The following is a 14,030-nucleotide window of genomic DNA, read 5'->3' as shown; positions in this document are numbered from 1 at the left end:
TCTAAGGATCCCTGAAGGTGGCAGCACAGGTAGATAAAGTGTGAAGAAGGTATATGGGATACTTGCCTTCATTATTAGGGACATGGATGATAAGAGAATTGAAGTTGTGGCAAAACTATTTAAGGCATTGGTTAGGCCATCACTGGAGTACTGTGTACAGTTCTGGTGGGCACACTATAAGAAAGGTATGATGCATTGGAGATGATGCAGAGGAGATTCACCAAGAGGATGACCGGGATGGAGTGTTTCAATTATGACACTAGACAGGCTGGGTTTGTTTTCCTTGGAGGGGAGGAGGCTGAAGGGGGATTTCAGAGATGTACAAAATTATAAGGGGCATAGATAGAGTAGACAGAAAGAAACTTTTATTTTCCCCCACAGAAGAGGTGACTGAAACCAGAATGCATAGGTTTAAGATAAGGAGCAGGAGGTTTAGAGGAGGAATTTTTTTATCCCTGGGGGTGACTGGAATCTGGAACACACTGCCTGAGAGCATAGTGTAGGCAGGGACTCTCACAACATTTAAGAATATCTAGAACACTTGAATTGCCAAGGCAGAGAAGATTATGGGCTGAGTGCTGGTATTGATGGGTACTTCATGGTCAGCGTGGACATGATGGGCCAAAAGGTCTGTTTCTGTGCTGCATTACTCTGTGACTCTAAAAACAGATCAGGTGGAGAGATCCCCCAGTGAAAGGTGCTGGCCTCTGGGACTCTCCAAAAGACCATAAGATATAGGAGCAAAATTGGGCCATTTGGTCCACTGAGTCTGCTCCACCATTCAATCACGGCAGATTTTTTTTTCTCAACCCTATTCTCCCCCTTCTCCTTGTAACACTTAACCCCCTTACCAATCAAGAACCTATCAATCTCTGCTTTAAATACACCCAATGACTTGGCCTCCACAGCCCTCCGTGGCATCGAATTCCACAGATTCACCACCCTCTGGCTGAAGAAATTCCTCCTCATCTCAGTTCTAGAGGGGTGTCCCTTTATTCTGAGGATGTGCCCTATATCCTAGACTCTCCTACTAATGGAGACATCCTCTCCACATCCATTCTATCCAGGCCTTTCACCCAGGTGTGTTCAGGATTTCTGATCTCCACCAGAGTGAGGTGGGACCCTTTCTAAAGTAAAAATGCTGTAAATACTTGGCAGGTCAGGCCACATCTGTGGGAGGAGAAACAGAGTTCGCATTTCAGGTGAAGACCCTTAGTCAGAACTCGTCCTTGACTTGAAATGTTAACTCTGATTCTCTTCACACAGATGCGGCCTGACCTGCTGAGTATTTCCAGCATTTGCTGTTTTTGTTTTAGAACCCAGAGGAAAGCTGTAGACATGTTGATGGGTTTGGGGAGGAGATTCCAGAGCTTAAGGCTCACCTGCTCCTCAGTCAATATGTGGTTCATAAGGGGTAGTGCTGTAAGGTTCCAATGTGTGCACTCATTCACTAAGCAGAATATTGTCATAGAGTCACAGAGTCTTAGAGCAATAGAGCATGGAAACAGGCCCAACTAGTCCCTGCCGACCAAGATTCCCATCTAAGCTAGTCAGATTTGCCCGCATTTGTCCCATATCCATCTAAACCCTTTCTATCCACGTACTTATCCAAATGTCTTTTTAGTTAGAGCCCATTCTACCCTGAATCTCTGCACAGGATAAACCTCCAAGCTCAGGATTTGATACTTGCTGCTCTGCCTCCAAGACCTCCTTGACATCCTCCTCCCAGTCAGGGGGACTGTAATCCCCAGCAGAACATATACAGGAGAGAAATTCTCTGCTGCAAGTATACAATGATCAGTGCATGTGGGAAGCAAGGGGAGGGTATGTCATTGGACACACCCTTTACAATCACAGGGCATTGCTCACCATACACACTGCACACCCTCAGCTCCAGTTGTGACTTGGCAGTCTCTTCTGGGAATCGGGACACAAGGTTCAGTTTTCCGTCATTCCTGGTGTATTCCGGTAACGGCAAGTGTCTGTGCAGCTCTTCGAACCTGCCAAACAGGAATAGGGTCACACCAGCTTCAAAACAGGAATAGGGTCACACTAGTTTCAAAACAGGAACAGAGTCATACTAGCTTCAAACACGTTCAATGGCCAAAGGCTGGGACGTAAGGGGGTGGGGTGGGGGGGGGGGGTTTATCCCCATCCTTGGGTTTGCCCCATTGGTCTCCAGGGAGAGGGTGGAGGAGTGGGATGAGTTGCTCTCACAGACTTGATGGACCGAAGGTCTCCTTCCGTGCTGTGTTTCTGTCGTGGCCATTTGGAACTCCCGGTTGCGGGCCATTTTAATTCTCCTCCCCATTCCCACACCGACATGTCTGACTTCAGTCTCCTCCACTGCCAGGGTGAGGCTAAACACAAACTAGAGGAACAGCACCTCATATTCCTCCTGGGGAGTCCACAACCCGACGGCATGAACATTGAATTCTCCAACTTCCGGTAAACTGCTCGCCCTCTGTCCCTTTTCTCTCTCCTCCTGATCTACCCAGCCCCCCATCACCCAGTTCCTTTACCCTCCTCCACCCACTCCATCTGCCCATCACCCACACACTCCTCCCAATGGTTCCCCTTCCCCAACGTTCCCATCTGCCCTCCTTGTTTGATTCCAAAACTCCACCTTCCTCTCCTACCAGATTCCACCATCTGCAGCCCTTTGTTGCCTCCACCTCTCACCTCCTAGCCTCTGTCGCTATTTCCACTCTTCCCTCCTCCATCTGCTTATCACCCCCCCCCCCCCTCACCTGGATCCACCTATCACCTGCCAGCTCTTGCTCCACCCCTTCCCCTCACCTCTTTACACTGGCTATCTCCCCTCTATCTTTCAGTCCAAAATGAAGGGTTTTGACCCAAAACATTGTGACTGTCCATTTCCCTCCACAGATGCTGTCAGACCCGCTGAGTTCCTATAGCATCTTGTGTTTTGTTGCATTTCTGTAGGTCAGCTATGTCAGCTAGGTTGCTGTGGGAGGGAGGAGCAGAAAAGTCTGCAAGCTATCTCCAGATACAGCGGTAAAATTCCCTTTCTAGCAGATTTGAAGTCTAAGGAAAGGCTGTCAGGGATTTAGAGCTTGTGAACGATTAGGAAAGGCCATTGTAACTCACCTTCACATGGTACCAGCTATGCTCTACTCCTTGCTACATTCATGTTTGTATAATCAATATTGGTGAGGCCAAATTTAGAGTATTGTGTGCAGTTCTGGTCACCTACCTACAGGAAAGATATCAATGAGCTTGAAAGAGTGCAGCAAAAACTTACAAGGATGTTGCTGGGACTTGAGGACCTGAGTTGTAGGGAAAGGGTGAATAGGTTAGGACTTTATTCCCTGGAGTGCAGGAGAATGAAGGGAGATCTTTTAGAGGTATACAAAATTATGAGGGGTATAGATAGGGTGAATGCATGCAAGCTTTTTCCCCTAAGGTTGGGTGAGACTAGAACTAGAGGACATGGGTTTAGGGTGAAAGGTGAAATACGTAAGGGGAATCTGAGGGGGAGCTTCTTCATTCAGAGGGTGGTGCGGGTGTAGAACGATCTGCCATTGGAAGTAGTAGATGTGGGTTCAATTGTAACATTTAAAAGAAGTTTGGATAGGTACCTGGATGGAAGGGGTTTGGAAGGATATGATCTGGGTGCAGGTAGATGGGACTAGGCAGAAGATCAGGTCAGCATGGACTAGATGGGCCAAAGGACCCGTTCCTGTGCTGTAGTACTCTATGACTTTAATATCTTCCCACTTGTAATATATCCTTCTTTCCCTCCATCTCCTTATCTTGATTATTATTAAATGCATCCTTCTTATTTATCCTAACTACCCATAACAGTGAGTCGCAGACACAAAGCACTCCAGGTAAAGAACTTCATTCAGCATTCCCCACTACCTCTATATTGTGGTTTCCATCTCCTTGATAACACACCTTCTATATTTATAGATTATATACCTTCCTTCCATCATGTCAGTAAAACCACTTGCCACTTACTGAGCAGGCATCTGTTCACTGAACTCCTTTTCTGAAGCACAGTAATCTAACCGCAAGATCTTCGAGCTTCTACCCTTCAGCCTGTGGCAGTCTGCAGGAGAAACAGATAGTCCTTATAAATCACTGTGTCTGACAGTTGGAGAAGCTGTGATCCACTTCACTGTAGCACCAACAACTGCTTATTAAACCAGTCCACGAACTCGAGTGAATTTATAGAAATCAGGGACTCTGCCAAATGATAGAATCTAATTGAGAGGCTCAGAAAGTGTGGAACGGTCAGCAAATCAGGAAGCATCTGTGGGCCGAGAAATGGAGCTTATCTTTCAGGCTTTTTGTCAGTATTTCTAGCATTCTTCTGATTTTACTTTACAATTGCAGTATCTGATGCATTTATCTTTTGTTTAAAAATACATTGAGACCCAGGAGTGAGAATTAGTCAGGAATTTAATATAGAGTTAGCGCCTCAGAGAGGTTACATCGAACAGAGATCCAGGAGTGATGCACAGAATAATTGATCGTGTCGATGTTGACACACCATTTACGCTTGTGCATTCTTTTACTCTGGAATTAAACTCAATGACAACACTGAGGTACTCACTGGAGTTGGTCTTGAATCCTTCCCAGAACTCCTTGCTCCTCGCTCTGGTCAGGACGGAGTGGTCCCTGCAGTTGACCAAGCTCACACTTTGCTCTCCCAGGTCCTGCCTCAAGCACTCGGGCCCCCAGGAGTTGCTGTCTGTAGCTGTCAGGACCCCAGACACCAGCACAGGCTTCAGAATAAAATTGAACAATCAGTAAACATCCAGAACAAGACTCTCATCAATTTCTATAGAACAGTACAGAGGAAGCTTTGGTTTGCATCTAACTCATATTGTACCTGCACTGAAAATGCTTGATGGGACAGTCTAGAGGTAGCTTTACTTTGCATCCAATGTGTGCAGTCTCTGCCTGGGAGATTTGACAGGACAGTGTAGGGGCAGCTTTACTCTGTATCTAACCCATGTTGCCTCTTCCTATGAGTATTTGATGGGACAGTGTAGAAGTAGCTTTCATCTGTGTCTAACCTGTGCCGCACTTGTCCCAGAGTGTTTAATAGGACAACGTTGAGAGAGAATTGAGAGAGTATCCTTGGAGAATTTCTATAAATCTGTTAAATTTAAGCATTTCTCACCAGCCCTTTTATCCAGTATTCCTGGAAGAATTTCCAGTTATTCTTGTTAGTGGGATCCTGTATCCATGGATAAGTCCCTTTGGCAAGCCACGAATAATGGATGGCGGAGCTCTGTTCTTGGTTTTGAATGGGGACTGGATCAGATTCTTTATCTTGAGACATTTTCCCTGGCTGATCTTCCGTGCTCTGCCTTGGTGTTTTGGTGATTGGAATTTTCTTCTCCACCACTGACGCAATGATGTCATCCAGAATGCTTGGCATGCTCCGTGATGCCATGTTGCACTGTTATGCCAGAAAAAGAAACGGTATGTTAGAACCTCGTGCACTGAACAGCTGCATATTTGCAATAAGGAGGAGGTGTGACAATTCTTACTGGATGGGAGTACAGGTGGATGGAAAGTAGAGTTTGCTCAGCCATTGAGGATCATTGGTGGGACTTCAGGATTGTTAAATAAACAGAAGGCTAACGTATTATAGAAATGTAGCTAACACAAGTGCCTGTCCCTTTTGCTCAGAGTGGAGGATCTCAAAGCTCTAGGGTACTTTGGAAGAGAAGGCATTTCTTGGAATTACTAGGCAGTCAGTTTGTATGAAGCAATGCTCCCTAACCACCAATGCAATTAAAAGTCAGTTCAACTCTCCTGGTGGTATTGGTTAGAAGGGAGTAACTCAAGACATACAATTGGGAAAAGAGGATAAATCTGTTGCAACAAGAATGTTCCAAAGCACTTCACGAGAGTCTTATCAAATAATAAAAAAAATGATGCCACATATTTTGACAGATGACTAAAAGCCTACTCCAACAGGTTGGACTACTAAAACCAGAGGAAAGCTGTAGAGATGTTGATGGGTTTAGGGAGGAGATTCCAGAGCTTAAGGCTCACCTGCTCCTCAGTCAATATGTGGTTCAAAAGGGGTAGTGCTGTAAGGCTCCAATGTGTGCACTCATCCACTAAGCAGAATATTGTCACAGAGTCACAGCAATACAGCATGGCAACAGGTCCTTTGGCCCAACTTGTCTGTGCCGACCAAGATTCCCACCTAAACTAGTCCCATTTGTCCGCATTTGGCCCATATCCGTCTAAAGCTTTCATATCCACATACTTATCCAAATGCCTTTTGAATGTTGTTGTTGTACCTGCCTCAACTACTTTCCCTGGCAGCTTATTCCAGATACACACCACCATCTGGGTGAGGGAGTTACCCCTCAGCTCCCTTTTGAATCTTTCCCCTCTCATCTTAAACCTATGCCGTCTAGTTTTTCGTTCCCCATGCCTGCAAAAAAGACTGTGTGCATTCCCCCAATCTATGCCCCTCAGTCTACAACATTCCAAGGAATAAAGGTCCTAGCCTGCCCAACCTCTCTCTATAACTCAGCCCCTCGAGTACTGGCAACATTCTTGTAAATCTGATGTCACTGACAATCGAATAACTACTTTTTTTTTCATTAAAATTTGTCCATAGAATATTGGTTTGGTTTGCCCAATTAGCTAGTTGGGATCTTTTGGAATTCACCATCATACTCCGGTGTCATGGGATTAGCCTGACCATGCAATCCCTCATAAATTCCCCATATACAGTCAGCCTGAAGAAACTGCTCCATTCTTTGCCCACACCCATGCTTACACTGTTTAATGTTGTGTAGACTGGAGCGAATGCGATGCCAGCATCTGTGGATCCCAAGCGCAGTTTACCCGCTGTGGTGGTGAGCAGGTCACACAGTGTTGAGCAGTGTTCGACTGACTTAGACTCCTGGTCTGCAGGGCGTATCGAGGATGTGCTTCTGGGTCTATCATCTGGTACTTCTTCTGCTTCTGTGGTTACAGTGAAGAGAATCAAATCAATTGTGCTCTCAGTGTCCTTTGGTAAAATAACATTCCTTAAAATAACATATCTTAGAGGCTCCCAATCAATAAAGTTTCATTTTTGCCCAAGAATTGAAAGCAAACAGGAATGATCCCCTCAGACCTGAACCTACAGAGTAACTTTCTGGTAGGTTACTTAGCTATGGTACATATTCAGACCAAACCCCTGTGTTGACCTAATATCAACAAAGGAACCTCTGAAGGAAGGGCACAGGAGAACACTTGGATCTTGCTTGTGCGACAAATAGTCTGCTGGAGGAACTCAGTGGGTTGAGCAGCATCTGTGGGAGGAAAGTAATTGTTGATATTTTGGGTTTCGACCTGAAACGTTGACAGTTCCTTTTCTCCCACAGATGCTGCTCGACTGGCTAAGTTCCTCCAGCAGATTGTTTGTTGCTTCAGATTCCAGCATCTGCAGTCTCTTGTGTCTCCTGGATCTTGCTTGTTTCTGAAACCCCATGTTGTTTTTTAAGCTTTAACAGATTGGATAAGAGTGAGAGAATTCATTAGGTGCTGGCCTTTACCGTCCAGGTCAGACATGGGCCCATACTGGATGTTATTCTGCAATATTGTACTCTCAAGAGATCCCACCCTGTTCAATAGTGTCTACAAGATGCACTCAGCCAATTAGCAAATAATTTTCAATAAAAACCTTACAGGGTACAGTGGTGGTATAGTGGTTGAGGTAAGAGTCTAGACAAAAAAAAATCTAGAGGCTCAAGTTCAAATCCTGCCACTGCAGCTGTGGAATTTAAATTGATTTCCTAATCCGAAATTAAAGTCGATAACCAGAAAAATATATAGTACACAATTATCCTTTCTAATTTTCTTAAAGGAAGGAAATCTGCCATCCTTACTCAGTGAATCTGTGACTTTAGGCCCACCAATGTAGTTGACTTTTAAATAGCTCAGCAGACCACCCAGTTGAAGGACAATTAGGAATGGGCAATGAATGATTGCCTTGCCAGCAGTACCCAGATCCCAAAAAATGAATAAATAGGAAAGATAAGTTGCAAGAATCTGGTAGTCATTGTCTGTAGTGTCAGTGGAAACAGTATCAACTAATCTATTCTTTTAAAAGGGAAATGGGTAGATATAGGGGAGAGAATAATTTACAGAGCAGTAGAGCCTAGCTGCCTGACCCAAGCCCAAAGGGATGGGTCAGATTATGTCGATAGGACATTTGGTCAGGCCATGTCATGCCAGCCTACCTCAGTACGAGCTGGAATGATTTGCTTTGTATTACCACACATGCCCTCTGTTCTTGTTCAAAAGTGATGCATTTGTGGCCCAAGCCAGTCTTTTATGTTTCGCAAATACCTCTGGCTTAGCATTAGCTTGGATTGACTATGATTGGGCGAAATTAAGGTCAGATTTAACTTTTATACCAGAGGAGATCAAAGAGCAGGGTAATAGGATGACATGATTTCAACATAGGATGACTCGATTTCAACAATAGGATGACTCAATCACAACATAAAGAGCTAGCACAAACTCAATGGGCTGAATGGTTTCCTTCTGTGTCGGAACTATTCTACGATTCTATGTCTTGTCAGAGCCGTGCTGGTTTTTAAGATGTTCCTGTGAAACAGTGCTTACAACATTGGGTGGGGGAGTTTAGTTTCAATGGATGTCTTCAAGAAAATTGGATACATACTAAAGAGGCAAAAATGTTGTAGGGATAAGGGGAAAGAGCAGGGGAGTGGGACAAACTTGCTCAGATTCAATGGGCCGAATGACCTCCTTCTGTTTGCATTATTCTATAATTCCAAAAACATCCTGACTATTCTACCAAGGCAAGGATGATGATGATACTAGTTGTGCAGCCTTATGAGAAGCACTGACCGTATAAAGGCTGAGGACAAGGCTAGGCACTACTCAATACGTGACAGTGCCCAACTACAAGCCATCCTCCTATGATTGTCTGATCTTAAATAGTGAAAGAGAGACACAAAAGACTGCAGATCCTGGAATCTGGAGCAACAAACAATCTGCTGGAGGAACTCAGCAGGTCGAGCAGCATCTGTGGGGGGGGGGGGGGGGGGGGGGAGTAATTGTTGACGTTTTGGGTCGAAACCTTGCATCATGATGGAGCAGACTCAGGAGGCCATTTGGCCTGTTCTTTTATGTGTTGTTTTTTTAATGTTCCAGAAAGCAATACTTTCAAAATTATACTAAATCAGAATGAGTGTTTAAGCTTCTCATAGCTGAAAATGAACTAGGTTTACCTTGCTACTAAACTCTACGCTGTCCTATCGAACAGGAGAGATTAAACACAAATTCAACGTGGAATAAAAATCCCTGTACCGTCCCGTCAGCTTTTCCATGACAAGTATAGCCAGTGTTTGATATAATGTTCCCTTTACACCGTCTCTTCAAACACTCTCAAGGTAGCTACAGTACAGGTTAGATTTGGAGTGAATCTACAACAGTGCTATCCTGAACCCTCCAGTTTCTGGTAAAATACTGGTTGAAACATAGTCTGCAGGGTTAAAGCAAGACCTGCACCACTGGAAATTACAATCCAATGAATGACACTACACAAGACACAGACTCACAGTTAGTGGTTATGTTTCCTTACCATTTGCTTCCTCTTTCGCCTTGCGTGTAGCTAGTTCTGCCAGCCAGTGCAGAGGTGACTGGGAACAGGAGTGGTTGCTGTTGGACCCTCGGCTGTGCTCATACGTTGACCTGGTTTTAGCAGACTTATCTCCAGACGTCGGGGAGTTTGTCCATTCCACTTTGGCCTCTGCCTGTGGCTGCGAGTCAGGAGCATGGGATGAAATGTTAGCGCAATATGCAAATGTGATGGCCATTGTAAGATAAACATTATTCCTTGATTAACTTGTCATAGAACTATTACCAGTACTTTGTATTATTTCTATATTGCAAAAATATGTTTGTGCAAATGTATTTTTCTCTTACTGTCATTACCTTTAACAAGGAAGGAAGTTATAGAAGTGGAGTTGTCGAGATAACGAAATGGCTAAAAATGAATAAAACAGAGGCACTAGAAATACTTAAGGTATAAAAGTCGTGCAAGACTGGATGAGATTCTACATCAGGAAATAAGGGTTGAAATTATGGAGTCTGTTCCTCCCTCAACATGGAGGCAGTGCTAGAGGGCTGGCAAATGTCACACCATTGTCGAAGGAAGGATGTAGGCATAAATCCAGCAATCACAGGCCAGTCAGTTTAACTCTGTCAGTAGGGAGGCTGCTAGAAACAATAATTAGGGACAACACTCAAGTCTTTTGGACAAGTTTGATTAACAAAGGCAAATTAAGTTCCATTAACCATAGCCATTTTAAAATCGTGTAACAGAGGACAATGCATCTGATGTTATGTTTATGGAATTCCGGAAGTCATTTAGTAAAGTACCAAGTAATAAGCTGGTCAGCAAAATTAAAGCCAATGAGATAAACAGGGAAATGGATACAAAACTGGCTTAGAAGCATGCAATAGTATGATCAATTGTTCTTCAGGCTGGAGGAAGTCATACAACAGCATAACACAAGACAGTGTGGTGGAAGGGGGTACTGCTTTTTCTTCTTAAAATAATGGATTTGATGGTGTAAAAGATACAATTCCATAATTGGCAAATGTCACAAAAGTTGGAAGTGCAATAAACAGCGAAGAAGATATAAACTTACCGATGAATGGCAGATGAAACTTAATGCAGAGAAGTGCAGAATAACATTTTGGTATGAAGACTTGTTAAAGGCAAAATATAAATGATATAATTCTGGAGAAGGTGTAAGAACAGAGATCGAGGTTTATATGTGTACAAATCTTTGAAGGTGCCAGGATAGGCTGAGAGAGTGGTCAAAAATGCACATGGAATCCTGGAGTTTATAAAGACAGATATGAAACCAAAGACATTCCATGAAAACCCTAGAGAAGCTGCAAAGATTTAGTAGAATGGGAGATTTCAGTGACGTGCAAGGATTGCAGCTGTTGGAACTGTTTTCTTCAGTGCAGAGAGATTTGGGATGTAGTTTGATCAAAGTGTTCAAAATCATTAAAGACTCAAGAACTCATCACTCCCATTGGTGGAAGGAGCTACAACTAAAGGACGTAGGTTTAAAGTGACTTGTGCAAAGAGCCAGGTGACATGAGAAAAATCGTCTTCATGTAATTAATCATTGGGATCTAGAACTCAGTGCCTGAAAATGAGGTGGAAACAGATTCAATCATCAATTTTAAAAGGGAATTGGTAGATACCTGACCAGAGGAGTACATGGAAAGTGTAAGTGAATAGAACTGACTGGATTGCTCTTGCAGAAAGTTGCACAGGCTCAATGGGCTGAATGGCCTCTTTCTCTGCTATTCTGTTATTTATGCAGTTTCTCAGCACCCTCCCCTCCCACTTATGAATCTTACCAGGGATGGCTTCCAAGAATTTGCTAAACTTTAAGATGAGAATTAGCAGGCAACATGATCACGATAGGCCTCTCTGGTAAATCCTCCAGTGGTTAACCAGGGATTGGGGAAAGGATTGTAGAATGGAACAGCAGAGGAGGCCAGTTGGCCCATTGTGCCTCTGCCAGTTCTCATCAAAACATGAGCCAAACCACTATTCACTCACTAACAGGGAGGAGATTGTGGTTACTGGCCCACGTTATGCTGTTCCTGTTTAGGGAACATCAGCCATTATCAGCTTGAAGTCAGTTGGTACCTTCGGACTCTTGTTCACCGCAGCTGCTTTGTTAACCCGGTTCTTATCTCCATCGACACAAGTGCAATTTGATTTGATGCCTAGTCTACTCTTGCCTCTGTGCATCTTCTCACATAGGCTGACCAATGCTGTGAAACAACAAAGGAAAAAGAGTGTCAGTTCAGGCATTTCCCACCTTCTCCCCTCCCCTCCTAAAGGTGCTGGACCTTCCTTGAGATCTGTTCCACTGCAAGGGCAATGGTGAATCCCTCTCTCACCCATCATTTCCCTTTTATTATCATTCTAGGGGGAATTTACGTGGCAAGGGAGGTGTGGGTAGAGTGAGGAAAGTGAGTTTCCTTGGATCAGCTGCATTGCTTTCGAACAAGGGCTGCAGATGCCACACACAAAAACAGGCTCTGCACCAATGTTATGCCCAATGAGTGGGAAGTCCAAAACCTATGGATCAGAGGGAGCTGCCATGTGGGCAATACCGCCCCGTCTCATGACCCCAGTTCTGCATGCTGTGCTCACTCCCTGAAGGGAGAGGGTGACCCCTTCAAACATCAGGCTGGCATCCTTTGCATTCACCAGATCGCGTCCTCTTCCCCCTGCTTGAAGTAGTACAATCCTGTAAAGTGTGTGGCTGAAGTGGAATGGGGAATAATGGTGGGCTATAATCTGCATTTGCATAGCACCTTTCATGTAGTGGGTGTATGGAAAGCACTGCTGGCAGAAACATTAGGGACATTTAAGAGATAGCCACATGAATAATAGAAAAATGGAGGGCTTTGTGGGAGGGAAGGGTTTGATAGATATTATAGCAGGATAAAATGTCGGCACAACATCGTGGGCTGAAGGGCCTGTACTGTGCTGTAATGTTCTATGTTCTATGCAGTAGAATGTCCCAAAATGCATTGCAGTTACATTACCAAATAAAAATGGAATACAAGTCTCATTAGGGGATCTGAGGCAGATGACCCAAAGCTTGACCCAAACCCAAAAAAGGAGGGAGAACAACAAATTCCAGAGCTAAGGTCCCTGGCAGCTAAAGGCTAACGGTGGAGTGATTAAAATAGGGATGAGCAAGAGTCCATGATTGAAAGAACACAGAAGTATCCAAGGGTTGCAGGGGATTACAGAGGCAGGGAGCAGTGAGACCATGAAGGGACCTGGGAACATGGAAGGGAGTTTAAAATTCGAAGTTGCTTAGCCAGCAGCAACATAGATCAGTGACACAGGATGATGGGTGAATGGGACTTTGTGCTAGTTTGGATACAGGCAGCAGAGTTTGAGACAGATCTACACACAACCCTTGGAAGTAGTGCACATCCAGATGCTTGGGTTCTTATACTCCTGACTCTCCTAGCACAGATTGCTTTGTCACCCATTTCCCATCAAAGCTAGCAGAGTGACTCAGCCTCTAAATAGGAATACCAATGACCCCTTGGCTTTCTCAACATCCACACAGTGACCAACTCCCTCTGACCCTCCCAGTTGCTCTGCCTCATGCCCCTGACCCACACTGTTCACATGCAAGTCTATTGATGCCATGAAGTTTGAGATTACTAATCCACTTTTCCACCATGCAATTAAAAACACATGACAGCTTCAGACAAATGACTGAATTTTCTTAAGAAAAGATTTCGGTCAGGATTGCTCAGTCTGGAAGGACTGATGCAAGATGGCAGCTTTAAGACAGAAAATGTTGGTGGCTTTGAGGGATAAGGATCAACTCCCTCAATTAACTGAATAAAGCTGCTCCAGCAAAGGTCTTACCGGTGTTAGGAACCAGCTGTGTTGGCCGCAGGCTCTTTATGTCATGATTGTGTCCCTTAGCACATTTCAGCCATGCTGTGAAGTCTTCACCCCTCTCTGAAAGGGAATATTAATTACATCAGAAGTCTGGCAAACGTAGAGGACATCCTGTCACAGTTCAACCAACAGAACAACATTTGTCTACTGACTGATACACAAGATCAACATGCCATTTCCTTAAAGACCCCATATTTTCACTTTATGTTCAGCAAGATGACAAGTTTAAGGTGTGCCTGCTGTCTTAAAAGACACATTACGCCATGCAATCTTATCATCTTTTTGTCTGATGCCTCTGTAGTGGCCAACTTTAATCAGAATTTAGACCAAACAAAAGCATTCCTCTAAATGATAAACTTTATGGTTCTGATCACAATCCTGATATACATTTTTATCATAATGGTACCATAAAGGGTTCAATTAAAGTGAATTGAGATATTTTTCCACTGGAGGCAATCCTTCTTATAAAGTTACTAGTGATAAACAGACTTTTCCTGTTTCCTTTTCAATCCTTGCAAAAGACCCAGCTGCAGCATTC

General features: G+C 44.1%; 1 protein-coding gene across 2 annotated transcripts in view; it reads right to left on the bottom strand.

Annotated features, from left to right (window-relative positions):
* LOC127584384 (probable JmjC domain-containing histone demethylation protein 2C) overlaps positions 1 to 14,030 on the bottom strand; it is a 74,356-nt gene that overhangs the window by 7,016 nt on the left and 53,310 nt on the right. For both annotated transcript variants that reach the window (XM_052041163.1, XM_052041162.1), the window contains exons 11-18: positions 13,457 to 13,552; positions 11,699 to 11,826; positions 9,602 to 9,779; positions 6,782 to 6,969; positions 5,156 to 5,437; positions 4,583 to 4,754; positions 3,985 to 4,075; positions 1,870 to 2,000 (exon numbers count right to left, since the gene is read on the bottom strand). In XM_052041163.1, the coding sequence (XP_051897123.1) occupies positions 1,870 to 2,000; positions 3,985 to 4,075; positions 4,583 to 4,754; positions 5,156 to 5,437; positions 6,782 to 6,969; positions 9,602 to 9,779; positions 11,699 to 11,826; positions 13,457 to 13,552 (1,266 nt within the window). The remainder of the gene's footprint in view (positions 1 to 1,869; positions 2,001 to 3,984; positions 4,076 to 4,582; positions 4,755 to 5,155; positions 5,438 to 6,781; positions 6,970 to 9,601; positions 9,780 to 11,698; positions 11,827 to 13,456; positions 13,553 to 14,030) is intronic.

The sequence above is a fragment of the Pristis pectinata genome, chromosome 29 (genome assembly GCF_009764475.1).
Source record: "Pristis pectinata isolate sPriPec2 chromosome 29, sPriPec2.1.pri, whole genome shotgun sequence".
Taxonomy (NCBI): Eukaryota; Metazoa; Chordata; class Chondrichthyes; order Rhinopristiformes; family Pristidae; genus Pristis; species Pristis pectinata.
This window is presented reverse-complemented; position numbering and strand designations above follow the sequence as displayed.